Here is a 27,858-nt window from a genome sequence, read left to right as displayed (position 1 = left end):
TGCATTATTATTTTTTATTCTATCCTACTTCAGTGAGTGCGTGGTTATTGTATAATAATTAGTAATGATGTGACTATATGGTGTGTAATTTATTTGCGTGAAAGAATTCATCTCATAGTTTCATACATGAATTCAGCCATGAGTTTCTTGAATCATTAAAGGGTTGAAGGCGTGGCTTAAATGTTTCCTCTACTTCTCAGCATTTTGTGGGAATTTCGTGCTGCCAAAGGATTTGTGCACTGGGTGTGTGCAGAGGTGTCGGATGGATCCTTTGTGAATGTCGAGCTGTATGGTGGGAGTCAGCTCGGAGAGCCGAAGGGGGAGGACCTAAGTCTGCATGGTCAGGGGCAGAGATGGCATAGTCAGCTCTCCGATGAGCTTATACCGTGTCTGGACACTGGGAGACCAGGCTTCCCGGGCATAAGGATCAGGATGTGCAGAGACCCAAGATGGGAAACGTGTACTTTGGGCATGGCTAGAGCATGGGTCAGGTGGGCTGAGAGGCCGGGGGCAGAGGATCTGCGAGGGAGGCCAAGGGGCAGGGCTGTTAGGGTGGGTCTCCCCTGTGCTTGCCTCCATGGGCATCTCAAAGCATCAGCTTCTCCAAGGCAGGGGTTTGTCTCTGCCGTTCACTGCTCTATTCCCCTTGCCTGGCATGGAGCCTGGCATGGAGCCCTCAGTCAGTGCTGATGAATTCGCACATTCCTCTCTTGGGTGGGCTCTGTACTTGTGCGTGTGGTGGGGCTGGGATCATGGAAGGATGGGAGAGCACAGCTCTGAAGTCATCAGCTCACAGGGGAATAGCCTGGGGACTGGGCCGGGTCCTGACCCACTTACTTTGTCTAGAAATAGGGAGAACCATGGCTGCCTCGAAGGGCAATGGGAGGATTAGAGAAACTTCTGCAACGCCCCAGCCCAGCGCCTGGGTGAAGGAGACACAGTGAAGGATGGCCACCAGGACTGGGTCTCAGTTAGCCTTGGTTCCGTTGACTTGAAGCTTGACTTGATTGTAGCCTTTCCAAAGGAAAAGGAACCTGGAATCTCCAGATTTGCCTTCATGCATTGCCTAGAAAGAATCCCTCCGTGGTCAGAGATCCCAGTGTGGGCAGCGGTCACGCCACCGGGAAACTTGGGTTGTGCCTGCAGTTCTGGTGTCACCCTTTTGAATCTGCAAACAGCATACTGGATTGCTGAGGCCAATTCATCGATCACTAAGACCTCCAGACCTCCCGACAGACGAGCATCTACCCTTGGCCTCGTGCGTGCTGGGCTCTGGGAGTCGCAAAAGTTGGTTCCTTGATCCGGCGGGAGGCGTCTGTAGCAGCGCGTCTGCACACAGAGCTTTCACTTTATTCTCAACTGGATTTTTTTTAATGTTTTATCTTTTTTTTTGACAGGCAGTTTTGCTGCTGTTGTTATTTTTAGCATTCATTAATTCACTGTAAATACAAATGAAGATACAGTGCAATTAATTTCTTTGCTAATCAAAATATTTGATCAAATGAAGCAATTTTTCAATTCTTAGAAGTAATTATACTGTTCTTTAAAAGGAAGTAGAGGAATTCATTACTGAGTATTTCTAATTAGGAGTTTTTGCTACCTGCTGTATTCTTATTCTGTATGAAGTTTTGGGATTGTTTTTTTTTCCTCCTGTAAGGAATCATGGGAAAAACTGTATAATTGAATCCCTAAGTATTCAGAACAAAACTTAGTAGAAGAATCATGCAGTCTGATTAGCTAATTATAACCTTCATAATAGTTAGACTGATATACTAACATGTTTCTAATCTGACAGCTGGAATGGACCTTGCTAAACCATGTTGTCCCAGCCAGGTGACTGCCACCTTGGACACCCACAGGAGGAGTATCACAAAGTCCCTTTGCAAAGTGCCCATCGTCAAGGAACACTGACAGCCAAAAAGCCACCTTCTCATCTCTGTACTCTGAGCTCAGTACCTTTTATTTCTCACTAACTAGAAATTCAGAACTGAAGTGGTCAGCTATCGCCGTGTAACAAACAACCACGGAACCTCCAGGACTGTGAGCATTCGTTCGGCTTTTGCTTGTGGGCTGGCTGATCTGGGCTGGCTCGGCTCTGGTGGCCTGACTGGGATATCTCTGCTTCTTGGACCAGAGCGAAGTCACGTGGGCTCCTCTCAAGGCAGCACGACAGACACAGGAAAGCTTGCAGATCACACAAGCACTTTTTAATTCTTTGGTCACGTTGTACCTGCTAACGTTCCCTTGGCCAAAGCAGTCGTATGGCTGAATCCAAAGCCACAGGATAGGGAAATATTCTCAGCTCTTCAGTGGGAGGAGCCCCGGAGTCCCATGGCAAAGGATGTGGAGACAGGGGAGTTGAGGAAATGGGCCTTGAATGCAGCATGCCACCAGCAAACAGATACACGGCGTGTCTCTGTCTCCAGCCCTACCAGATCATCTGACAGCTCAGCCCACCCCTCCACCCCTTCCCTACCACGTTCTCTCCTCCAGGTTACCTAGAGAAGTTGCTTAGGGTACGATCTCATGGAAAATTGATTTTATAAGTCAGCCAAGAACGTGGCTGGACGTAACTTATTGACAGGACACTAGAAGGCTCTGTTATGGAATCATTCCCGTAACAGAGCTGTTGAAACAAGAGTACAATAAAACTGAATATGAGCTAACAGAATTCCAGGGTCAGTGAACCCCCTGGGGCGCCCTGCTCTCTCTGGCTTGTTCTTGCCCTGGGCTCACTCTCTCAGCTTTGGGTTGGGGTCACAAGTTTCTTACTTGGGGATCCCCCAACCCCTTTCAAATATGAGTTCCCTGCAGCAGAGATGGGGTTAATTCGTCTTTATGGGGGACAGGTCAGTGCAGTGCCTTCCTGAGAGGACAGGATGCTCCCTGTTTGTCCCCTGTCTCCTGGGATGATTCTTGCAGGCAGCTCCCTCTGACTGGTGTGGCTGTCAAGACCTTACAGACTGAGAACCTTGGCCCAGGGAAGTGAGGTGACTGCTTGAGATCCAGCCAGAAGATGGCAGGGCTCTAGCCTAGCTGTCCTGAATCTGAGCCCCGGCTCCGCCTGCAGGGCCCGAAGCAGCTGGTCAGGAGCCCGGGTCCTGTGGAGGGCCCTCCTCGAGGTGCATGACCACGTCTCAGACCTGGCTTCCCTCCCCAGCAGGCTGGCTTGACCTGCAGGCAACAACGGGCGCCACGTGCCTCTGCCCTCTGATGACCCACCATAGAGCCGGCGTGGGCCAGGAACCAGGACTCAGCCCAGCTCTGCCCGACCTCTTGACTCAGGCAAAGATGTCTATTAAAACAACCGGCAGGAACAGCAAGAACGGCCGCCCATGTTTGCCGGGCATTGGGCGAAGCATTGGGTGAAGCACTGCGAGGGTTTTTTGTTGAGATCCCAGGCCTGACCTTTGAGACGGTTCGGGTTTTATTCTTGTGAGGAAAGTGAGACAGAGGGGAGTGCGTCTTGCCTGAGGTCACAAGAAAGAGCAGAACTGAGTTCCATTCAGCCCTGAGCAGCCCCAAAGCCCTCAGCTGACGGCGAGCTGTCCTCGCCCTCCAGGCCCGGCCCCTCCACTTGACCAGCCTGGCCCCTGGTCGACTTCTGCTGGGTCCCAGTCGGGCGGAACTTGGGTTGCTGCTCCCTGGCTGTGCTCTTGAGGCCGGGTGGGTCTGCCCCTTCTTCACGTTTGGTGTCAGGCGCGGAATGGTGGTGGATCTGGCCTGAGCCACCAGGAGGACGGGACACAGGCTGGGGGTCCCAGCTCTGTGCCTGCAGGGCTCCCCCAGTTCATCAGCCGGCACTGTGTGCACTGGGAGACAGCCCAGTCTGGGCGGAAGGCGGCCTCAGAGACACTGGGCTGTGGGGCGCGAGGAGCCCTGAGCTGGGGCAGAAGGGGTGGGCTCAGGGTGAGTTCTGCACAGACCTCCCCCCAGGCCCCTCCCACGCGGGCTTCCTCCCTCTGACCCCCCACTGGTTGGGGCGGCCTCTTGGGTGAGTCCAAGCAATGGCAGGATTCAGAACCCCAGGATTACACTGTAAAGCTTGCTTTTTACTAAATGACATACGTGGCTACGTTTGAGCCTGAGAAAAACTCCATAAAATTGAGGTGTTATTAGTCAGCTCTTTGATGACTGTGTGCTCCATATGTTGGGACATTATTTCTTTTATGTATTTCACCAACACTGTCGTGTCGTCACAAAGGGGACCAGGAATCTTCCTTTTGGGACAGGCAGCCCGTACTTCTCTGCGACATCAAGAGGGACAATTGTTTAGTAAAACAAGGTTCCATGAATACCCTTGAATAAATGAGAGAAGATACCTTCAAAACATGTAAATCATTCTCTAACTGGGTCAGACCCGTAGTGCATAAGAGTCTACTTTTTTTTTTTTCATTTGAAAAGTCACCGGTGTGCGCAGTTGTCAGATGGGGGGCTGCGGGGAGGAGCGCTGAGGACGCAGGCCCAGCGTCTCCTGCTCCAAAGCGTAGTGGGGACGGAAGCGGGCGCCTCTCCATCTTGCAGCTGTGACTCCTGTCCTGAGGGGACCTTTTGTGTAAAGCGAAGTTAGTTTTGGAAAGTGACATTTGCATCTGACGATAGTGGTGTCTTTTCTGATTAGGAGAAACATTTCTTCTAGTTATAGAAAAAGCACTATTTTTCCCCATTCAGATATAACGATCACGTGAGAAGTGCCGGGGACACAAAAGCGCCAGACCAGGAGCCATCTGTTCTTCCCTGGCGTCTCCAGTCACTCAGAGCTAGGCTGGCGGTGGTGGCTGAGCGGCTTTGCAAAGAGCAGGATGGGAACCAGAATGTGGGCGCCTAACAGCCTCGAGCCCAAATGCCCTTGATGGGAGAGCCAGGAGGCCCTACCCTCCAGAGGCCAGAGGCTTCTCCGGGTGGCACGGGGTGGGGAGCAGCGTGGCTGCGTGCCCTGGGGCCTGCGGACCTTCTGGTCAAGGGCTGGTCCCTTGTGCACAAAGGCGATGGCAGTGGTGCTGCTGGGGGCGGGGTAATTAGTGATCTTTGTTTTCAATTTGTGCCCTGTTTGTAGTTTTCTACAGTGAACATGCAATAATTATCTTTGCAAGCAGCAAAAGAATATCTCTAACTGGCAGCGAAACCACCTTTGTGACAAACATAGTCCCCTTCCTCTCCGTGTCCACAGCCTGGCCTCTGGCTGTGGCTTTGGGGATGTTGAGAAAAGCGCTGGTGGTGCAGGAAGCCGGCGCTGCTCTCCTGAACTTCCCGCCAGCTTGTCGAGTCAGGATAATAGCACCCCGGGTGCCAGTTTTCAAGGATTTGCACCTGTACCTCCTTCACCTCCTGGCTCAGTGGTTTCCTCCTCTGGAGGCTGTTTCCATCAGTTGTGTCCAGAGCACACGACCCGTTATAATCTCTGCTCACCTGTGAGACTGGCCCTCATCTCTCTTCCCCCCCAGACCCTACCCAGGCAAGACTACTTAAGGATTATTTGTTACCTCTGTCTCCCCAGCATCTAACGAGGAGCCTGGCACACAGCAGACATTCCAGGGGTGTCTGTGGATGGCTCAATACAGTCATCTCGGGTGTGCGTTGAATGTTCATCCTCTGTAAGTGCATCGCGTGTGCGCCCTCCCCCCAGGGCTCGCCCTCCCCCCAGGGCTCTGGGATTCAGCGTGACCTGGGTGTCACTCTGATTCCTGCACAGGTGGAGAGCGGGCAGATTCACATCCAGGGCAGTCACACCGAGCAGGGCTCCCCGACCAGCCGTTCCTCCACGTCGCTCGCAAGCAGGCTATCCCGGCCCCGGCCCCACAGCCTCAGGACCGCGACCCGTGGGGCAGGCAAGACTCCCGGCTTGGGAGCCCCACCTAGTCCTCTGCCTGGCTCTGCCCTCGCTTATTCCTCATCCAGAGAACAAGCGTTAGTACTGGGGTGTGTATATATACACGTGTGTGCCTGTGTGTGTGTGCTCGTGTGATCATTTGGACCCTTTTGTGGCCCCTTTCCGCTTAGTGCACTGCAAACATTCTACCATATTGTTAAACTATTTCCTGAAACATTCGAAATAGCTGCACTGTCATCCATCTTCTAGAAATATCGTGTTTTATTTAACCATTCTCCTACTTTAGACATCTAAAGTGTTGCTAATTTTTTTTTAATTTTGTGAATTCCGTAAATAATACTGTAATGATAATTCCATGTTCATTTCCTCAAGGAAAGTCTTCAAAGGGTAGGTACCAAGTCAAAGGATAGGCACTCCAGATACCTTATTCCCCCTTTTCCAGCACTGATATCGTCAATCAAGAAATTTGCATTTCTTAGAAGAAAAAAGTGGAATCTTATTTTCTTTTCTCTTTTTTTTTGCAGCATGACCAGGTCAGAGGTTTTTGTTTGTTTGTTTGTTTGTTTGTTTGTTTTGCGGTACGTGAGCCTCTCACTGTTGTGGCCTCTCCCGTTGCGGAGCACAGGCTCCGGATGCGCAGGCTCAGCGGCCATGGCTCACGGGCCCAGCCGCTCCGCAGCATGTGAGATCTTCCCGGACCGGGACACGAACCCGTGTCCCCTGCATCGGCAGGCGGACTCTTAACCACTGCGCCACCAGGGAAGCCCCCAGGTCAGAGTTTTTTAACAGAAGACCCAGGGTGGCTGCCCAGAGCAATCATTCATTTGATTGGCTGTGTGGAGACACTGTTTATACACTCTTCCTTTGAACAAATAGCAAGGTCCCGCTGTGTGCCAGGTTCTTCTAAGCACTCAAGAATTCAGCAGTGCACAAAAGACTAGACTTGCCTTGAAGTTTATTTTCTGTTGGGATGAGAAAGACAATTAGGGTAAATATGAGGTGGATCAGAGAGTCATACGTGGGATGGAAATGAGCAGGGAATGCGAGAGAGAATCTGGAGTTCGGCTCGGGAATGTGATAAAAACCCTGAGAGAAGGGCGAGAACAGCAAGTGCAAAGGCCCTGAGGCAGGAAGGAGGTTGCTGTGAATGAAGCACAGCAGGAGGCTCTCACAGAGTGAGGTCAGAGGGAGTCATGGGCAAGCCATTGTGACACCCTGCCTGTTACTCTGAGCAACATGGGAAGCCGTTTGAGAGCTGTGCTTGACCTGATTTGCACTTTAAAGTGATCGTCCTCAGGGGAAAATGACTATGGCTTTTTGATTATGGCTCTGCCCTCCCTTACCCCTCCATCCAGAGAACAAGTGCTGACACGTGTGTGTGTACTTTAAAAGACTGAGGGTGGAAACAGGGATGCTGATGCAATAATCCGTGCAAGATGATGGCAGCCTGGACCAGGGGGTGAGGGTAGAGCGGTCAGCTTCCAGGTATGCACTGGGAGCAGAGCCACTGGGATTTGCGGGTGGTTTGGGTATGAGTGATAGAAAGATCTGTCACAGAGGACTCTATTCTGAGCCACTGGGACAATTTCCATTTGCTGAGATGGGGACCTCAGAAGGACTGTGTTCTGAAGCTGATGACTCAAGAAAGAAGAAAGAATTTTCCTTTATGAAACTCGGATGTTCTGTTTTGCTTGGCAGGGCCTCTCTCCCCCAAGGTTATCTTGGAGTCAGCCAGCCGTGTCCACTGATTTATTTGTGTATTCTGGGCCTAGCTCTTCTGATTCTATTATTCTGATTATATCAAGTTTATGGTGTTTTTATATCTGGTGGCTCAAAAACATCATTGCTAACCGTTTCCAAAAATTTCATGGCAAATCTCACATATTTCTTTTTCTTTACCAACTTTAATATCTATGTCTAATGAGTCCCCCAAATATCCACTGAGGTATTTTTTCTTTTTTTTAATTTTTAAATTTTATTTATTTTTTTATACAGCAGGTTCTCATTAGTTATCCATTTTATACATATTAGTGTGTATATGTCAGTCCCAAGCCATTGAGATTTTTACTAGAGTTTTATTGATTTATAATTTGAGAAAGGTTTTACCTTTGGAAGTAGAGTCTTCACATCCAGGAACATAGTATGTGTCTCTTTTCATTCCAGTCTTGCTTTAATAACCTTCAGTAGAACGCGTATGGCTTTCTTTGTATAGGTCTTATGCCTTTCCGATGTAATCTATCCCAAGGTATTCAGTAGCTTTGTCATTAATGTGAATGTGGATTATTTTTCACAATGCACTTTCTAACTAGTTATATTTACTGTTTAAAAGAAAAGTATTGTGTTTTTTGGGTATTTTTTACTTGAACCCAGCCACTTTCCTCATTGTCCTGAGATTTTCTAGTTGTAAAATCATATCCCGAATAATGATAAATCTTGTTTTTCAACATTTATACTGTTTATTTCGTCTTGTCTTATTTCAAAAGCTGGAACCTCTAAAAATGTGACCAGCAGAATTGACAGTGAGCATGCCTGTCTTGCTTCTGACTTTAATGGAAATGCTTTCACCCATGTAACATATTTGCAGATAGCGTCTGTTAATATTCTCGTGTTTAGGATGTTCATTTTATTTCCATGTAGTTTATATGTTCTGTTCTATTCTATACCATTTAGTCAGGAACGGCTGCCGAATTTTGTTAAATGCCTTTTTGCCATCTGTTGATATGTGACCTTTGCTAATATAAGGAATTGAAGTTTTGCTAATTCTTGAAGGATTCTTATTCTTGGAATAAACCCTAATTGATCTTGGTAGGCCCTTTTAAAATATGGCACTAAATATTCCTAAAGTTTTCTTTTTTTTGATGTATTTGCATTTATATCCGTAAACTGCCTTGGCTTATATTTTTCTTTCCAAGTGTTTTCTTTAGCACATTTTTGTATTAGGGTAACATAAAATGAACTGGAATACTATATATATCTGGAATAATTTGACTAATGTAAAAATTATCTAGGCTTGACACCTTTTTACTGATAGATGGTAGATCTTTTAACAGCTTTTTAAATTTCTTTGGTGGTTACCTGTCTCTTCAGGCTTTCCTATTACTTAAGTTAAATTTAGTAATCTATATTTTGCTCAAAAATGATTCAATTTCCTCCAGAGTTTAAAGCATATTAACTTAAGTTTGCCCATCCTACTTTGTTAGAATTCTTCCATATCTGTTGTTAAAATAGTAGTGTTTCCGATTCGTTTTGTGTGTTAACGCTTTCAAAGAGCAGTCACACACACCGTCTCAGGGGAGCCTTGATTCCTCCTGGAAAGATAAGGAAACTGAGGGAAGCATGGTTAAGTGGCTTGCGGGGTCACACAGCCGGTTAGAGGCAGAGTCTGGCCTCAGACTGGGGACCCGCCTTCCCCTGCGGGACACGACCACCTGTGCTTCTTCCAGTTATGTTCACCTGGGGTGCGTCCTCCCCAGGCCCCAAAGGTGTGACAAGTGTAAGGATGGACTTCGAGCCTGAGTCTCCATCCAGAAAAGGTCCCTGTACTCTCTGAGCACCAACACCCCTTGCAGTGTTTAGGGAAAGGCCCTCCTACCTAGATACAGGGGGTGCATTTTCAACGGTTTGAACAAGTGTAAGATGCATCCGTAATACCACTTTTTTTCTAGAATGAAAAAAGAAAGGCGTTCATTCGCTTTACAGATGGCTCCAAATGGACATATTTAAAAGCCTCTGTTAACCTTTGGGTGGTCAAGGATGTGGTGGGCTGTGGTCTGAGTGTGTGTATGTTCACGTTTTGGGGGATATTCCCAGCAGCATCCTGTGTTTAATACAATTTCATAAAGTAACATCATACTCTGTCCTGAAGGATAGTAGCATATAATACCTATATTGCTATGGAATTGCTGAACATGAATCATGACCAAGTTTTAATACAGGCTGGGGGGATTAGATTGATCATCTGGTAAAGTGCTGGTGCTTTGAAAGAATTGTTATCCTAGCTAACAGTCATGAAGGGTTTTGATGTGGAGAGACCCAGTGTATCTGAGAATCCACTCCGGTACGGGGGCAGCATGCATGCCTCCGTTACCCCTGGGTTCTCACGGAGCCCGGTCTCCCCTCCCACCCCGGGTCTCCGTCCCGTCCTCACACTCCAGGAGGCGACCTGCTGATGCAGTGACTACAGGTGTAGCTTCGGGGTCTTCTCCTAATTGCAGCAAGTAGAGGCACATCAGGGCTGCAGCCCTGGCCCTGTTCACTGCCCTCGCAGGAGGCTGGGGACTCAGCCGCCCCCGACCCCGGCTTCGCCCTTCCAGCTGCAGTCTCCTTAGTGCCCAGGATAGACAGAGGCCCTTGTCATTTCCAGGGCTGCCGATGGTCACTAAGGAACTTCCCTGCTCTTCCTGTGGTCTGTCCGCCACACGGATCGTCAGCCGATGCACACTGAGATGCTGAACGTGGGCTGAAGGCCCCTCCAGCTCACCTGGCCACGAGCCCTTTGCCGGCACGTCTGCCTAAACATCCAGTAAAGAGATCCTTCCTCTGCTCCTCTTTCCTCGTGGCTCACTCCTCCCCCCAGAAAGCTGTCCTGGGGTGCAGACAGGGCCTGTCCCTCCTCGGGGATTCTCAGCACCCTGGACAGCGCCCGCAGGCCCTGAAAGCACCTCCCAACACCCGGCTGTCCTTGCCCTATGAGGGGTGCTGAACGGGCTCCAGGCCAGCGGGCGGCTCTGTTGTCCCCACAGCCTCCAACTGCAGGAACCTGCGCTCATCAGGATCAAATCCCTGCGGGTCTCAAAGTTTCAGACCCAAAGGGACACTTAGCCGACAGCGGCGCTGCAGCACAAGGCGGTAGCAGCCATCCAAAGCCTCCTTTCACATTCTAACTGCTGGCCGCGTAAATTAATCAAACTGAGGTTCGGAAAATGAAAGCAGTCTGGATCCACATCCCTGTTGATTCCCTTACCGCTCAGAGCAGACACTCACCGTGTGCTTGTTACACAAACCAGAGGACAGGCTGAACGAGTGAAGGGATGAGGGGAAGAGGTGCGCCCTCCCCAGGCCTGGCCCGGCCCCTTGCCCTGCCCCACGGGGGCCGACATGCTCTGCTTCTCCTCCGTGGCAGGTCAGCCCAGGCTTCCTCTTCAGCCGAATCTGCCCCTGCAGTCGGGCCTCTGGGTCACACTGTCTCCTGCCTCTTCATCTTCCTCACTAAGCTGGACCTCCCGGGACCTGCCCTGGCTGAGGCACGCAGAGCCAAGGTGATTCTTTATTTATTAAATGGATCAATTTTCCATTCTGTTTTGCCCAGGCTGCTGCTGAGTGGGCTGAGAAGATGCCCAAAGGCCCGCCGCCCATATCTCCCAAGGAAATGGCAAACCAAGAGGTCCTGGCCCGGCTCCACAAAGCTGTGACCTTCCACTACAACACGATCGCCCAGGAGTTTGAGAACTTCGACACCATGCAGACCAATACCGCCTCCAGGGACGAGTTCCGGTCCATTTGTACTCGCCACGTCCAAGTTCTGACGGATGAGCAAGTAAGAAACGCATTTCGTTTCGCCTCCTAAGCAATGCGTAAAGAGTTTAAGACTGTTCTCTAGTTTTTTTAAATACTTGAACGTTTTTTGGGGGCGGGGGGTGGGTTGTTGTTATTTAGTTTTAAATCTTACTGGAGACTCACGGAGCTTTCTGTTTATGTAACAGGTATGAATCGCACCATTTCAAACAGGGTGCAAATAATATCACTTTTATTTTTAAAATCAAATTAAACTCGGCTCCAGCTACCACTGTTCTTCTTCCTCCTTCCCCAGATCATTCCTGGGCTTAAGTGATCCTAAGAGGGGGCCAGTTTCTCCCCACATCTGAGCTGGGAGTGCGGGGCTAAGGGCGGATGTAGAGCTGGTAGGCTGCTCTGATGCTCCCACCACCTCGCGGCTCCCGGCCTCTCCCTGGTTCTGCTGCCGGCGTTTCTGGATGCTCTGGAGCTACCCCCCCAAGCATGCTGGTGACACGCCCACCCCCAGTGGGCCTCTCCACTGTCCACAGGCTGGACACAGTCCACCCTTTCTGAGGGCCTCTTGCCCATCACAGATCCCTCACAAGAGTTTCTCTGTGGTCTCTTCCCCAAGGACTGAGCTGGGCTCTTTTTAGCTCAAAGCTCTAGCAACCTGCTGCCCTGGCCTCTTTGGCCCTTCGTGGCTTTCCTAGGGCGAGAGCACCTCCCAGCAGGACGGCGTCCCAGGGGCCTGCCTTGGTCACTGGCCTCAGCCGATAATCTCACTGAACGTCCGCACTGGGGAGCGGAGCCCTGGCTGCTTGGTCCTCACTGTGTCCCCAGCACTGAAACGGAGCCTGGCACAGAGCAGGTGCTCAGCGTGTCCCAGTGAGTGGACAGTGTCCACGTTCCCACCCCCATCCCAGCAGTCCAGGGGCTGAACAGCCGATAACAGAGCACCACTGATCCAGTCCCAGAAGCAGATTTCCCTTCTTCCCAGAAAATGCACTGCTACCATCCCTCTTCACTTCTCAGTGAATTGATGCCCCATCCATTCCCAGAGAATAATTCAGATGAGAAAGGAACTCCAAAATACTCACAAAAGCAACCCCGCCTCCCCTCTTCCTCCTGGCTCTGCTCAGGCCCAGCCCAGGGGGCTTTCTACAGCTCCCCGTGTGGAAATGTCATTCTTTCCCCTCCTAAGTTGGGTCACTCCAAACTCAAGTCTCACATTGTCAGAGTTTTAGGGTAAGGACTGGAAGTATTCACGGGGAGGGGTGATCATCACGTCCACCCTCCATCCCTACTTAGGCCTCTGAACTTACTGCCCTAAAGAATGAATTTGTTAAAGATATTAGTAATATGAACATCAGATTTCACTTTCCTAAAATACCACCTTTTTTAGGCATTATGATCATTTCTGCTAAGCAAAAACAATGCCCTATTTCCAAACAATTCTGTCCCTCAGAGCCTCCAAGCCAAGTGAGCTCTCTATTTGCAAATATCAATACTTCTCTCCATCACTACAAATGGATAGAAGCCTTTAAAATTAGTACAGTTGCATTTATTATTCTATGGGGCCAACTAATAAAGGTTGGTAATAAAGATTTTTAGTAATAAAGATTTTAGTAATAAAGATTTTTCATTCCATCTAAATGAGCAAAATTTTACTCTAATTATAGGTATAAATTAATGACATGCCGACATATCCGGCATTCATAACAGAGAATTTGATTCTAATTGCCCACTAAGAAAGCTTCACCATTCCCATCACGGACAGCACCCCCCACCCCCCACCCCCTGCAAAAAAATCAAGCGCTTACTTTTGAATGCTGCTTTCTAAAAATACACGGACACATCTCAAAGACAGTCTGCACCATTGAGAACATCAAAGTCTGGCATGAGTACTGTGGTTTAAGTTGGGTGATGATTAACAGAAATTGTGCTATATTTGGGAAGGATGCTTCTAGATACAGGCTAGTAAACAGAAAGCAAAAGCCCCAGAGATCCACCTGCTTTCTTCTTGCATGAGTTGCTTAGCCAGCGACCTTCTTGGTTGGATGGCCCAGTGTCTGGCACAGTAAGACACAGAAGTAATTTGCACTCTGGACATGTCTAGACCCCTCATGCCATCATGGGGAAGAGTTCACCCGAGATACTGGGACAGTTCCGACCACGTTAAACAGTTTTCAGGTACAGATTCCATGACTTCGTTTATCTACATTATAAAGACTTATCTCTAAAAAATCCAATCATCGTGAATCTGAGGGGCCAGCTTTCTTGACTTACAGAGCTCCGTAAGTAGGGAAGTGCCGCATCTTTGGAAACCTTTTGGCACAATTAACCTTTCAGAAAAGGAGAGCGACTTTCAGAGCAGATGCAGTCAGACACTGACAGGTCTTCATGGCTCTGCATAAAGCGTGTTATAAAAGCCTGTGGAACTGGCTCCACCTGGATCTGGCTTAAGATAGAGATCCCATGGGGAGGGCCTGTCCTGGTGAGGCGATTTAGGTCAGTCCATAGCGACCGCATGAGGACTTTGAATGTGCAGCTATATTAGGGGAAGGAACCAGCAAACATTTCTGAGCATTCCAGATGTGATATTTCTAAAACAGACAGCGTCAGGAAGAGAGAAAAATGCAGGCAGACTTGGGTTTCGACCCTGCTTCTGCACTCGTCCAGCTTTGTGACCTTGGAGAATTATTCAACCTCTCTGAGCTTCAAGGTCCTTCCCTCTGAAATGGGACAGTGCTCCCCAGGCAGATCCAGGTGCCCTCCGCTCTGCCCAGGCTGCAGTTCTGCCTTCCCCATCTTTGCCCGTGAAGGCCCTGCCTGCCCCTTCCCCCGCCCTCTTGTATCTGGCCACACCGACTCCCTCTTCCAGACTCACTTCGAGCCAAGTGAAGCCTTTTCTGACCACACCTTTACCTGCTGGAGCTGGCCACGCCCCGCTTTGCCCTCCCCGCTCCCCCACCTTGAGCTCTCCATCATCTGGCTGAGCCCTTGGGACACCCTTGCATGTTCTTGGGCACAGAGCTTCCGGTCTTGGCTGCACAGTGAGTGCCCAAAGACAGCATGCATCCACTCCTTCACTTATTGGGGGCCCTCTGAGCTCAGAGTGGTGATGTTAGGTCCGAGGGAACCAAGGCGGGCCTGCTCCCTGCCTCTGTTGAGTCTGCATCCTGGGAGGGTAGAAAGAGGTTAAACACCTGTGGTACATTATTTCTGTAACTCCACACCGCCCTCTGCTGCAAAGGGACATGCAGCGTGCTGGGAGAGCAGAGCTGGGGGCTGACCTGGACCGAGGGGTCAGGGCTGTTTCCCTGAGGACACGATGCTGGAATGTGGGCGTTGCCTCTGAGAGGAGACCGGAGAGAGCAATGCAGGCAGAGGCAGCATCCTCGAAGTAGGCGCAGTGGGCATGCTGCTTAGATGGTGATGCTGCCAGCCAGCCAGTGGACACCAGAGACACACCCTGCCCGTGGGGTCTGTGTTCCCTGAGGGGCTGGCAGACAGTGAACAAAATATGTGTATGTTGGATGGTGACAAATGCTCTAGAGGCAAAAAAAAAAAAAAAAAAAAGCAGGGAAGAGGGTAGTGCTAGGGAATTGGGAGGGTGTATTGTGAGTAGGGCGGTCAGGGGAGGCCCCTGAGAAGGTAACATCTGATTAAAGACCTGGGTCAGGTGGATGGCTGGGAACAGCGGAGGTTGGGTCATGAATGCGTTTCAGAGTTGGAAGCAGCAGAATTTGCTAATGGATGTGGGTGGAAGAGTGAGAAGGGGAGTAGAGGATGGGGAAGCCAAAGGAGCCGTGGATGGGGTGCTGTGGGGGGCAGGGGGGAGGGGAGGGCGGGCGTGGGGCACCTCACTGGTCCATTGTCCACAGTCACATCTTCTGTCCTGCTCTCCTTCCTGTTCACTTTCTTTTTTGCTCAAGTACATCTTTACTTGCTCTTTCAGGGGAGAGGAAGCCCGAGAGCTTCCCTATTTCACCCTCGTCCTCGAAAGATAGTTTGTCTGGGGATAGAATTCTAGGTCCAAGTTTTCTCTCCCTGACCCTTTCAAGCGGTTTCTCAATTGCCTTCCAGCATCTCTCGGTGTTGATGCGACATCTGCTAATTATCACATGCTTTCTGCAGGGCCCAGATCCCAGTGGGAAGAAAGGCAGGGGCTGGGCTGCTCATGCCACTTCCTTTTCGCCAGAACGCTGCTCTGAGACAAGGGGTGAGGTAGGAGTGAGTGAGGAGAGAGGAGCCAGCCGGGCTGTTCGGATAAGTCCCAAATGCTCCACACGCAGCTCGCCCAGGTGGGTCTCCTCGGCGTGGTTGCCACCGCCGGGTGGTCCTACAGTTGTCTTGGCCTGGTCCTAGGGACTGGACTCCTCCTGCCTTGGCCTCTAGGCTTTTGTCCTCAGTGACTGTGGACACTAGGAGCACAGGCCAGTTCCAGTTTCTACGTCAGGTAGTGGGTGATGGCTTGGTTCTAACTGCCCATCTCACATGGGGGCCTCTTGTCCCTGTTCCTGAGAGAGTACCGCCCCCCACCTGCATCATACCATGCCTCGAATGCCATGGGCTTCTTTTCCATTTCTGTTTAATCCAATTTCCCTGTTGTGTTTGAATAAGGACAATGCATTTTATTTATTTATTTTTTACATCTTTATTGGAGTATAATTGCTTTACAATGGTGTGTTAGTTTCTGCTGTATAACAAAGTGAATCAGCTGTACATATATCCCCGTATCTCCTCCCTCTTCTTTCTCCCTCCCACCTTCCCTATCCCACCCCTCTAGGTGATCACAAAGCACAGACCTGATCTCCCTGTGCTATGTGGCTGCTTCCCACTAGCTAGCTATTTTACATTTGGTAGTGGATATAAGTCCATGCCACTCTCTCACTTCGTCCCAGCTTACCCCTTCCCCTCCCTGTGTCCTCAAGTCCATTCTCTATGTCTGCATCTTTATTCCTGTCCTGCCCCTAGATTCGTCAGAACCTTTTTTTTTTTTTTAGGTTCCATATATATACGTTAGCATATGGTATTTGTTTTTCTTTTTCTGACTTATTTCACTCTGTATGACAGACTCTAGGTCCATCCACCTCACTACAAATAACTCAATTTCATTTCTTTTTATGGCGGAATAATATTCCATTGTATATATGTGCCACATCTTCTTTATCCACTCATCTGTCGATGGACGCTTAGGTTGCTTCCATGTCCCGGCTGTTGTAAATAGAGCTGCAATGAACACTGTGGTCCGTGACTCTTTTTGAATTATGGTTTTCTCAGGGTATATGCCCAGTAGTGGGATTGCTGGATCATATGGTAGCTCTATTTTTAGTTTTTTAAGGCACCTCCAAACTGTTCTCCATAGTGGCTGTATCAATTTACATTCCCACCAACAGTGCAAGAGGGTTCCCTTTTCTCCACACCCTCTCCAGCATTTACTGTTTGTAGACTTTTTTGATCATGGCATTTCTGACTGGTGTGAGGTGGTACCTCACTGTAGTTTTGTTCTGCATTTCTCTAACGATTAGTGACGTTGAGCATCCTTTCATGTGTTTGTTGGCCATCTGTATATCTTCTTTAGAGGGACAATGCATTTTAAAAAAATAGTTTGCACCTCTCTGCTGAAACTCCCCATCTGTTCATGCATGTTGGGTACCTTTTCTACTAGATCCATTAATGTATTAGCCACAGTTGTTTTAATGTTCCTGTCTGACAATCCCCACAGTGGGGTCATCTCTGACTCTTGCCTGTTGATGGCTGTATCTCTTGGCAATGGGTCGGGGTTTTTTTGTTTGTATGTCTCAAGATTTTTAAAAAATGGAATGCCAGACATAGTGTGAAGAAGAATAGTAGAGATGGTGGTATCAATGATATTTATGCCTGGAAATTGGTGCACCTCTTCTCTGTCAGGCTATGAGTGTGGGAGCGTTGTTGAATCAGTCTGGTGGGTAATTGAGCTACATTTGAATTTTGTCGTTGCTACTCTTCCCCAGCGTCAGATCCCTCCAGCAGAAGATTGCCCAGGGCCCCCGGGCTTGAGTGGGTTTGCTATGGCTCCGCCCATGGCTTTGCTTCCCAGTAGAGGAGGGTCTGGAGAAGCGGGCGGTGTTTCACGTCCATCCCCCACCAGTGGCTTCACGTGGCCTCTTGGGAGCAGTGGCAAAGGCTGCAGAGGAGAGCTTGTGAGTGTGAGCGTTCCCTGTGCCCGTGACTCCCAGCTCTTCTAGCCTGAGCGCCAGCCCAGCTTGGCCTTTAGGAATTTGCTAACATCTCGGCTGATTTCTTCCCACCCTCGCACTTCCTCCTGAGCCCCACCAGGCATGAGAGCTGGCGCGTCGGGCTCTCCTTGGAGCCTTGGGGCTCCGTGGAGTTCAGTCCTCTTGGCTCCTGCAACCTCAACTGTCTCATGGGCTCAGGAAAAGCTCTGAGTTTGTAGGTATTTGGCTTTTTCTTGTTAGAATGGGAGTGGCGTTCGCTTGCCGCTTTCCACATCACAAGCAGAAGCGGAACCCGAAGTGGTGAATTTTTAAGTAGTTAGAAGGTAGTTGTCTGCTACTCTGCATTTCCAGGGGACCTTTCAGCAGGCGTGCATTCTGCCCCGTGACCTGGAAACTTGCTGACATGCAATGAACTTGCCTTTCAGTTCCTTCACAAACCATAGGAATTTTACCCGGGTCTCACGTCCAGCTCACAGGCCCATAAGTTTCCAGAGTCTACTTCTGTGGTACCCATTTCCAGTCTTCTGATGCCCCTCCTGTCCCCACAGCCCACACCAGCTGCCATCCTGGACTGCATCTCCAGGCTGCATCAGTGTCCTGGGCTGTAACCCATCAGGGCTGAAGAGCCACACGTGGGCCTCCACTTCCCCACCCTCCCAGGCCCGTCCTAGCAATGTGTATTCTGCCCGTTGAAGCCCCTTTAGTTAAAATAGGATAAGAATAGGGTTTGCGCGGTCCTACCTTGACCTCGCTTGCCTCACAGGCTTTCATTAGGAAGGTGGTGGGCGCCTGCCTCACCTGCCTGAGAACGAGCCCCTTTTGTTGTCCTTGGCCGTTCTGCAGGCGTCCTCATTTCCATGCTTCAGCTCTTCACTGCCTCCTGAAGCATTCATGCCCATCCTTTGTATCTGTCCTTAATCACATGACCTTCCTCCCACTTGCCTCCCAAGTCTTGCTAAGATACGAGAGCATGAGAGCCCACCGGCAGCCCACCCTCCTTTAAGCCACATCTTTGTTCCTTAAAGCCCTTCCTGAGAGTTGTGATGGGAATACGGTTTAGCCCTTGCCTCCAATCCCTCTTCATTTCTAGAGGGTCTTCCCATTGTCTGATCAGTCTTATCATGTGATACGGATCTTCAGCCGTTAAAAAAAAAACATGTATTGAGCACCTACTGTGTGCTAGCACCTTTGCAAGATGGTTGGCATCTGAAGATGAATCTCAGAGGATCCTTCGGGGAGTCTCTCAGCCAGGCCGGGTGTCACCTCATGGGTGGTTTCATCAGGATGCCGGAAGGGAGAGAAGAGGCTCCGGTCTGCCCGGTGGTTCTGGAAACCTTCCCTGGAGGAGACCGGTGCGGGGGTTACTGCCCTTGGTGATGATGCTGTGGCCTGTCTGAGCCCATGTGGGCACTTTCTCAGGGACCCTCACTTCCGCTCCCCCGAGTAGTTTTCCCTCATTGATCAAAATTAAAGCAACATAAAACTACAGGTGTGATAAATGATACTGAACTATACACACACACGTGAAGTTGTTACGTAAGATGTAACCTTGGAGGGAAGTTGGGTGGAGGGTCCCTGAGGACCTCTCTGTACCATTCTTGCAACTTCCTGCAAATCTATAATGATTTCGAAATAAAAAGCTAAAACACATCAAGAATGTTGTCCCAAACTAAGCCGTTTTCCCTTCTCAGGGCCTGGAATATTCTCCCTCTCTTCCTCACCCCTCAGTACTTCATTTCCAGAATTTCAAGTAGAGCCGGACATGGTCCCTTTTAATATGCTTCTGGAAAACCCCAGTGGAGCCCACAAGCCAAGCCGGTTTCTGACCAAGTTCAGGCACAGGGTAGGAACATCCCTCCCATGGACTCAGGGGTGGAGAGGCAGCTGCACTGGGCCTCGGGGGCTGTGAAAAAGCAAATTAGAAGCAAATTACCATCTTCTCGGCCCCCTGAACAGCCCCCGAGTCATCAAGGGCGGCTCACTTGGCATTGAGTCATTTTGCAACATCCCTGCCGGGCCGCGTGTGGCCCTGACCCAGCCCGTGACATCAGACGGCACCGACACAAAACCATAAACTTCTGCTGTTCTCCAGATGCCTCCCTTTTCATCTTGTGAGAAGACATTGTTTGCCCTGAGGGTGAGAAAAATTGCGGTGGCTGAGGGCTGCAGCACCTGTGCGTTGTTTGCAGGGCTCAGGGGGCCTTCGAGGAGCAGGAAGGAGCCTGGCTGGGCTCCCGGGAGCCGGAGCGAGGTGGGCTGTGGCTTGATTTGCATTTTCTCCTAAAACATTCTTCTGTCCTGCAGCTCAGTCTCTGTGACTACTCACAAGACTTAATGGCCTTAAAGTGCTCGCTAAGGGCCCAATTCAATTAAAAACTGTCCTGCAGAAGCCATGGATAATCCTCCCGCGTCTGCTTTCCCAGGAAGCCGCAGCCGGATGGGTGTTTTTCTTTTTTCAATTTTTCATTTGACGTGGGCCCTGGACCCTGCGGAGGAGAGTGCCTCTTTGCTGGCTTCTTCCCCACTTCTGAGGGTTTGCCACTAACCCTGGGAGGTGACCTCTGCTTCTTTGCCAGTTTGACAGGCTCTGGGACGAGATGCCCGTCGACACCAAGGGAAGGCTGCAATACCTGGACTTCCTGAGCAGCTTCAGCTCGGAGAAGGCGGCCCCACCGCCGGCCCCGGGCGACTCGGCCAAGGCGCAGAGAGGGTGCAGCGTCCCCGAGGTCTCAGAGAGAAGCAGGTCTGCAGGGTCATCGCCCACTCGAGACCTGAAAGCAGGGTCCAAACCGCGGAGTCACCCCTGCGTAAGTTCCTGTCTCGCAGCATCTAACTGGGTCCACGTCCCGCCGGGGCTGGGGTCCTAGTGTCCCCACAGGGTGTGGGTGACCGAGAAGGTGGCCAGGGTGAGCCTGGGGCGGGGAGCTCAGAGGAGAGCCACTGGTGGGTCCTCTCAGTCACCTGCCTGGGAGGGGAGGTAGCTGTGGGCACGGGGGTGTGGGAGGGAAGAGTAAAGAGGATTCAGAGCAGGAAGGGACCTTGGGGGCAGGGGCGGCATGTCAGCCACACGGAGGGCATCATCTCGGACGAACGCAGATGCCCCAGGGTGGACAGCCCCGCCGTGGGCCACAGGACCCGCAAGGTAAGTGTTGTCACACCCGTTTTACGGTTGAAGATACGAGGCCCTAAGAAGGGTCCTCGTGAGTTCAGGTCGCTTGTTAGACACAGAGAGAGCTGATTTCAAACCCAGGCCTGTCTGACCGCACGGCCCTGGACCTGGGCCGAGCCGCCCTGGCCTGGGATTGGGAGAGGGGCTCAGCCTCGCCGAGGCTCCCCTTCCTCTGCAAGAAGCTTGACGGTGTCTCCGGGGGAGGGCTGTTGAGGGGATGCCAGCGGGTACAGGAGCACACCCACCGCCGAGCCTCGTGCACGGTGAGCGCTCATTCATTCCTTGGGCCTTCAGTCAACACGTGTTTATCGCACGCCTACTACGTGCAGAGAATGAACACAGGTCCCTGCCCTTGTGAAGTTTACCACCTTGGGGGTGATGGGCAAGAGCAGTGAACATGTAAGGAAAGTATTTAGTGAGTTAAAGATGGTGTGTGGAGCAGAATGAAGCATCCCGAAGGCGTCCACGCCTCAGTCCCCGGAACCTGTCATGTGTACCTTACATGGCGAGGGGCAATCAAGGTTGCAGGAGTTAAAGTTGCTCATCGGCTGACTGCAAGACACGATTGTCCCGGAGTGTCCGGGGGCCCGAGGTAATCACACCGGCCGGTCACTGGGGACACAGAGGCAGTAGGGTCACACCGGAGAGATGCAGTCTGGGGGAGACCCACCCGGCGTTGCAGCTTTGAAGGTGAGGGACGGGGCCACGGGTCAAGGAATGTGGAGGCCTCCAGAAGCCAGAAAGGGCCGGCTATATATTTGTTTCCAAACCTGTTTCTGTTAAAATGGTAACATTACCGTTTTTGTTTTGTTTTTCATTTTATTTCTGAAAAAATGCTGCCTGTGAAATTGTGCGCCTGAGTCCTATCTGTGAGTTTCTCTTATTACTTCCATGTGGAATCTCAGGTTACAAGACTGTTTTCTATCTTGCTAGACCCCCGCGAGCACGACCCCGCCCCTGCAGAACTGCGAGCCCATTGAGAATAAGCTGCGGAAGAAGATCCAGGGCTGCTGGCGCGAGTTCCTGCGAGAGTGCCAGGAGAGGGACGCCAACAAGCAGGGCGAGATCCCCGCCACCGAGTTCCAGGGTGCGTCCTGTTCCCTTTCCCCCTGGGGATACAGGGTCACCTCCCAGCACAAGTCCACTCCTCATGGCGGCGGCAGGGGAGTGACACAACAGGGGCCCGGCGGGGAGCACCTCGATAAACCCCCAGTATGGGGGACAAGGACTCCTAATGCCTCAGCCCCTACTAGGCAGGTCCACACCTTCCTGATCAGGTCAGCACGCGAAACCACGGGCTGGGTTGTGGTCTCTGGGCAGGTTGTAAATGGTGACAGACTTGGAGAGCTGAGGGAGGTGGGACATGGGCGGGGCGCAGGGGACAGCTGGGGACCCAGCTCTGCCCTGTTGATTCGATTTTCGCCGTGTAGCACTTGGGTAGTCTTCAAATAAGACCAGTTAGACGTACACTCCCACTAATTGTTGCATACTGTTTACACAACCTTTCACATTACAGGAAAACCTGACCAGGTCACTCCTCTGCTTAAAAGCCCCCTCAGCCCATCCCCCACCCCCGCCGTCTTTAATATATGGACCCCTTTTAAAGGAAAGCGTTTTTCCTGAGAACCTTCTATATCAACATAAACTACTTTTATGGTGTAAACTCTTTAAGTGAACAGCTCCTACCCCGCCCCCCCCCAAAACAAACACTTATGAGTTAAATATAAAAGTTTGAAATCAGTTATAATTGAGCGATGTGACACGGATTTGATGTGACATGTCTCGCTGAAACGAAATCACCAGTGTGGGTTTTAATGCACGTCGGCGTCCCACTTGTTTCTTAGTTAATTCTTTTGCTTTTGAGCATGAGGAGCCCTAACTTGCGGTTCTTCATCACCATCACCATCGTCACTGTTTCCTTTCTAACCGTGAACTCCGGAAGCGCCCCATCCACGGCTCTGACAGTGTATCCAAAGTTCAGTGCTCTGAAAACAAAACACTGATTAATTTTCAGAAGTCGTTCTGTATTTTCTGTACGTGCTGGATGGCCTTCTGCAAGTTGGAACCTCCAAGGCATCTAGTGGCCATTCCCTTGGGTCCCCCCGCCAATGTCCTGGGTGCACCGTGCCCTCCTACTGCTTTCCTCTGTGCAAAGGCAAAGAAACCTGTTTGCACAAGCGCAGCAGCGTCTTCTGGGCTGCGCTGGTTTGAAGACATCATGTCTATAAACTCCACATCCACTGGTTTTCCTCACTAACCTCTACAGTTAACGTAGCACAGTGTTCCACTCCCAGAAACTTTGTTGCCTTCGTGATGTCCAGTGGAAGTCTCAGCTCATTCACCTTAAACTGAAATCCTTATCCTACCTCTCTTCCAATTACGCGTTGTGACTCCAAAAGAAGCTTCGGCTGTATACCTAGTAAAAGACTGAGCACGTGTATTAGTGCAAAGTAAGGGGGTGTTGACATCCTGACATTGCCACCTCAGGGCAGCCAGGAGGACTCCCCAGTGTGGCATCGACGTGACCCTAGTCAGAAAGCCAGACACAAACCCTCAAATCGCGTGGCGGTTGTCTCTTCCGGGAGGTCCATGTGTTCCAGAATACACATTTTAGATCATTAGGGTGAAAACTCAAAATGCATAAATTGGTGTAGCCTGGAAGACCCTTGAGAGCATATCTCGGAAGCACAGTTGGAAAATGCTTGCTCGGGGGCCAAGTCTGAATCCCTGACCCCCAGTCGGGCCCCTGCCGGACTCAACCCCAGCACATGCAACCTTCCCTTCTCCCCTCCTGCCCGGCTCTGCCCCGACTCCCGTCTGCTGGGACCATCCCTCTGCCTTCTCCCCGCCTGCGTTCGTAAGCCCCACGGTGTCGTGTCCGTACTGCTGTGACCACAGTGACGGTGACCGTGCAAAGCCAGGCCGGCAGGCAAAGCCTGGACCGAGGGGGCCCAGCAGGACGCGGGTCCCCTCCCCCCTTGCCGCACTTACCTCGTCACGTGCCTGTGTGTTTCCATATCTGTCCAGCCACCAACCGTGAGCCCGTGAAGCAAGCACAGGGCGTCTCAGCCAGTGATGAGTGAGTGAATGAAGGCGTGATCAAACGAATGAGTGAACCGACCGCCACCAACTGAACTGACATGTTTGCCTTTAGCTCTCGTGGAGAAATTCAACCTGGACGTAAACAGAGATGAGTGCCGGCAGCTCATCGTCAAGTACGACTTAAAGAACAACGGGAGGTTTGCTTATTGTAACTTCATTCAGAGCTTCGTCCTCCTGTTAAACGCAAAGGAAGCCTCGCTGATGCAGAGAATGAAACTCCAGAACGCGAATAAAATGGTGCGTGAACCGTCCAGAGGAAAGGCGTGGGGCTGGGGCCGAACGGGCTCCTTTCATTTTTCTCAGTTCCGCCTAAATCCCATTGTCTCACTTCATACAGACGGTGGCCCCATAAGGGCCTGGAGACCCCAGACTGGGAACCAGCAGCCTGGATCCCAGGTTCTCAAACTGGCTGGGTGGCACATGCCCGTGGGCACCTCTGTGCGGCGAGCGTCGGGGAGAGTGTCAGCGGCTCACACGGCCACCAGGAGCGGGGGGTCTCGGTCAGTTCACTGGAGAGGCAAGTGGGGTGGGACCACAGCAAAGGGAAGCGCCTGTAACTTACACATAACCGCCGGTTCACTCCTCAACTGTCTGAGACGGGCTGGCCTTGCTCCTGGTATGGGCGGCCAGTCGGAGACCCTTTCTCTTTCTTGCGTAAACTACACCCGTGATGCATTGTCTACAGTTCTTTTCTTGTTTCCTTGAAGAGGAATGAGACCCTAAAGATGCTTAAATGGCAACTGGAAGGCCTGTGCCCTAGATTTTTACCTTTTTTCTTAATCGTTTGTCATTTTATGATTCTCACCCACACCCACTTCAACCACGCTGTTCACGGACTCACCTTTCTCGAGTCTCTCCACAGCATGACGTAGAACAAGCCTCTTTCACACTCATATTCCATCATCTATAACGCTGAATTCAGTTACATTGAATTAAACAAGTACAACTGGCCTTGTCGACCTGGGAGCAAACACAGCTGATACCAGCTGCCGTAGGACTCAGCTGCAGGGACCAGAGGTGTGGGGCAGACCTGACAGCATAGGTGGCGGCTTAAGACTGCTGGCGGCTTAGCCCAGCAAACAGTGGATTCCATAGCAGAACTTTCCATGCAGCCGAATTTGTCATTTTGTGCTAAATCGGGCCCCATCTTAGCATAGTTTCTAGTTTAGCCAAAGCAAAGGCTTAGGCCAAGTTAAGGAAGTAAAACTTAACCTTAAGACAATTCTTCCTCTAGCTCAGCTTCTCTGTGAATGGAGAAAACACTGTTCTTGGTGGGTCGTCAGGGGACACAGGAACATAGCTGGAGAACCATGGAGACCGCACAGCCTTCAAGGCCCCCCCAGCTCTGGCCCTCCTCCACCTCTCCTGGCCTCAGCTCCCCCTTCTGTAAATGAGGGGAGGCGTGCTGAGGCCCTGGGCAGATGTCCCAGCTCGCCTCCGTGTGCCGCTGCCTCGCCCCCCAGCTCCGGTCTTTCACCCAGCCGTGACCACAGCCTCCGCTCTGTGGCTTAGGCTAGTCCTGTCTTGCATCCTGGGCATGACTGACAAGGTGGTGAGACTCCCCGGAGCCTTTCCCAGGAGAGAGTGTGGCCTGCCCCTGCCCCTGCCCCTGCCTGGTCCCCGTGCCAGTCCCCGTCCCCTCTGCAGGCTGTCCAGGCCCCACCATGCCAACTGTCTGCCGGCAGAGGAGCTGAAAGGGCCATTGCCTTTTCTAGTGCTTTGGGGGCTTTCTACAACTTTGACAGCAGAGACACCCTCTGTGGAAGTGAGCTGGGGCTTTGCTTTTGGGGGCTCTTCTAGAGGACTTCTGGATGGGTTGGTGTACAGGGCTGGGATGGGAAACCCTTTCTCAGGCCAAGCTTGGGTGTGGGAAGGGCAAGTGCGCATACGATCCCTTCTCTTCCGTGCATGCCGACCAGCTGATTGGATAAATTGGCAGCTAACGAAGCTATAGGGTATCTGGTTTCTATCATAGGTGCTAAATGATACAAAAATTGAAAGCAATTTAACTTTGTGCTAATTTGTTTCATGTAGTGCCATGTTAAAAATCAAACTTTCCCAGGGCTTCCCTGGTGGCGCAGTGGTTGAGAGTCTGCCTGCCGATGCAGGGGACACGGGTTCGTGGCCCGGTCCGGGAGAATCCCACATGCCGCGGAGCGGCTGGGCCCGTGAGCCATGGCCGCTGAGCCTGCGCGTCCGGAGCCTGTGCTCCGCAACGGGAGAGGCCACAACAGTGAGAGGCCTGTATGCGGCAAAAAAAAAAAAAAAAACTAAACTTCCCCCAAATGTGTTACACATGACTGCCTAAAGTCCACCTCTGTGATATTCAGATGTGCTTTGGGGCCAAAACGTGCTAAAATATCTTGTTTCCAATCTAATAAATAGCATCTAAATGAAATAATCATAGTGTAGTGTACTGTCTAATTACTAGATATAATTACAACCTTGTGATTTTTAAAAAAAAACTCTGTTCATTATAAGAACGCACTAGAAGACCCCAGCTGAATCTCTTTTTTTCCCTCAGACTGTTTTGAAATTGGCCGGTTATCTGCCTGTCTCTCCCCTCAAGTACATGGGGAGGGGCTCCCTGGGAGGCAGCCTGGCAGGTGTTGGTGTCAAGCGGAGCCTCCCTGAGCCTCCATTTCCCAATCCAGGAAATGGGGATGTGGAGACCTACCTTCCTCCCAGGGTGGGGGAGGAGGGGAAAGAGGTGCACAGGCGATACTGTTTGTGATCAGCCCACACATAGACTTGCAATGCGCGCTTGCTGACTCCATCCTAGCTGGGAGCGTGGGGTGGGGAGTGAGCAGGGGGCCAAGACGACAGGAGCTGGCAGCCCTCCTCCCTCCCTCCGGGCCATGGCCTGTCTGCTCCATCCTTCCCATCCGAAAGCTCCTTTCTTACCTCCTCTTGGTTTTTGGTTCTTTTCCCAGAAAGAAGGCGGTGCTGAGACTTCTCCCTTTTACTCCGCCCTGCTGCGGATTCAACCCCAAGTCGTGCACTGCTGGAGGCCGGTGCTGCGCACACTCAAGGCCTACGACGAGGGAAGGACGGGGCTTTTAAGCGTGGCTGATTTCAGGAAGGTGAGCACAGCTCTTGTGCGGCTGTGACCTCTGACCAGGAAGCAGTTGCCAAAGGCCCGTGGCCAGAAAACCTCCAGAAAGGATCCGCCAAGCCGCAGCGGAAGGCCCGGGTGTGGGCAGCTGTCCCAGACCTCACTTCCCCGGTTCCCCCAGGTTGTCAAGGGCCGAGTGCACGTGTCCCTGTGCTGCAGACCCCAGGCTCTCCTCCCTGAAGGTTTCTAGAACCCTGCAGGGACGTCCCGGTGCCAACACCTGAGTGCCGCTGCCCTTGGGGCAGCACGACAGCTGCTGCGTCTCCGCGGAGCCCTGGCTGCACTCCACCCCGCGCCAGGCCAGGCCTCCTCCCCAGCCCCCGTCCCAGGTCTTTATGGGGGGAGCCGGCAGTGTCACAGAGCAGAATGACAGCATCGGGGGGCCGAGGCGGGGTCCCAGGTGTGCGACTCAGGGCCCACAGACCCCAGCCCTGCCTCGCAGGAGCCCCGGGGTCGGCCCTCCCCTCTCCCTCAGCTGCCCTCACGTGGAGGGGCTGCCCACCGCGCACCACACGGTTTGGTAAGCAGCTCTCCCGACAGAGCCTGAACCCTGGTGCCTTTCCTGCCCCGCGCAAGTCCAGCATCCACGGAGGAAGGTGGTCTGGAGGGAGCGCCTCACCCGCCGCAGCCGCCCCTCTGGAGCAGAACCTCTTCGCTTGAGTTTACCCTGCAGAACCTTGGGAGTGCTTCTCCCAGAGGAAAGAAGCAGCCGCCCTCGAGGGTGACTTAAAACTCCCACGTTCAGAATAACGTAGAACTCCTCGGGTTGGCAGTTTCTTGACCCCCCTCTCCTCTTCTCTCTGCATCCCCACCCCGGCCACTGAGGTTCAGAAAATCATTGAGGTCTAGAACATTAGATTAAAAATCAAATATTACAGCCAGGAAGAAAACTCAGTCAAGACATCACAGAGACAAGGGGTTATGG

The 27,858-nt window shown here is 51.5% G+C and overlaps 1 protein-coding gene across 1 annotated transcript in view; it reads left to right on the top strand.

The window, feature by feature from the left end:
- The window catches only part of EFCAB6 (EF-hand calcium binding domain 6), a 200,123-nt gene that overhangs the window by 170,151 nt on the left and 2,114 nt on the right, over positions 1–27,858 (top strand). Inside the window, 5 exon segments of the mRNA XM_029206632.1 lie at positions 11,139–11,366; positions 20,124–20,354; positions 21,650–21,803; positions 23,871–24,055; positions 26,752–26,901. Coding sequence (XP_029062465.1) covers positions 11,139–11,366; positions 20,124–20,354; positions 21,650–21,803; positions 23,871–24,055; positions 26,752–26,901 — 948 coding nt within the window.

The sequence above is a fragment of the Monodon monoceros genome, unplaced genomic scaffold (genome assembly GCF_005190385.1).
Source record: "Monodon monoceros isolate NGI ecotype Baffin Bay Population unplaced genomic scaffold, NGI_Narwhal_1 Super_Scaffold_6, whole genome shotgun sequence".
NCBI classification, from domain to species: domain Eukaryota; kingdom Metazoa; phylum Chordata; class Mammalia; order Artiodactyla; family Monodontidae; genus Monodon; species Monodon monoceros.
This window is presented reverse-complemented; position numbering and strand designations above follow the sequence as displayed.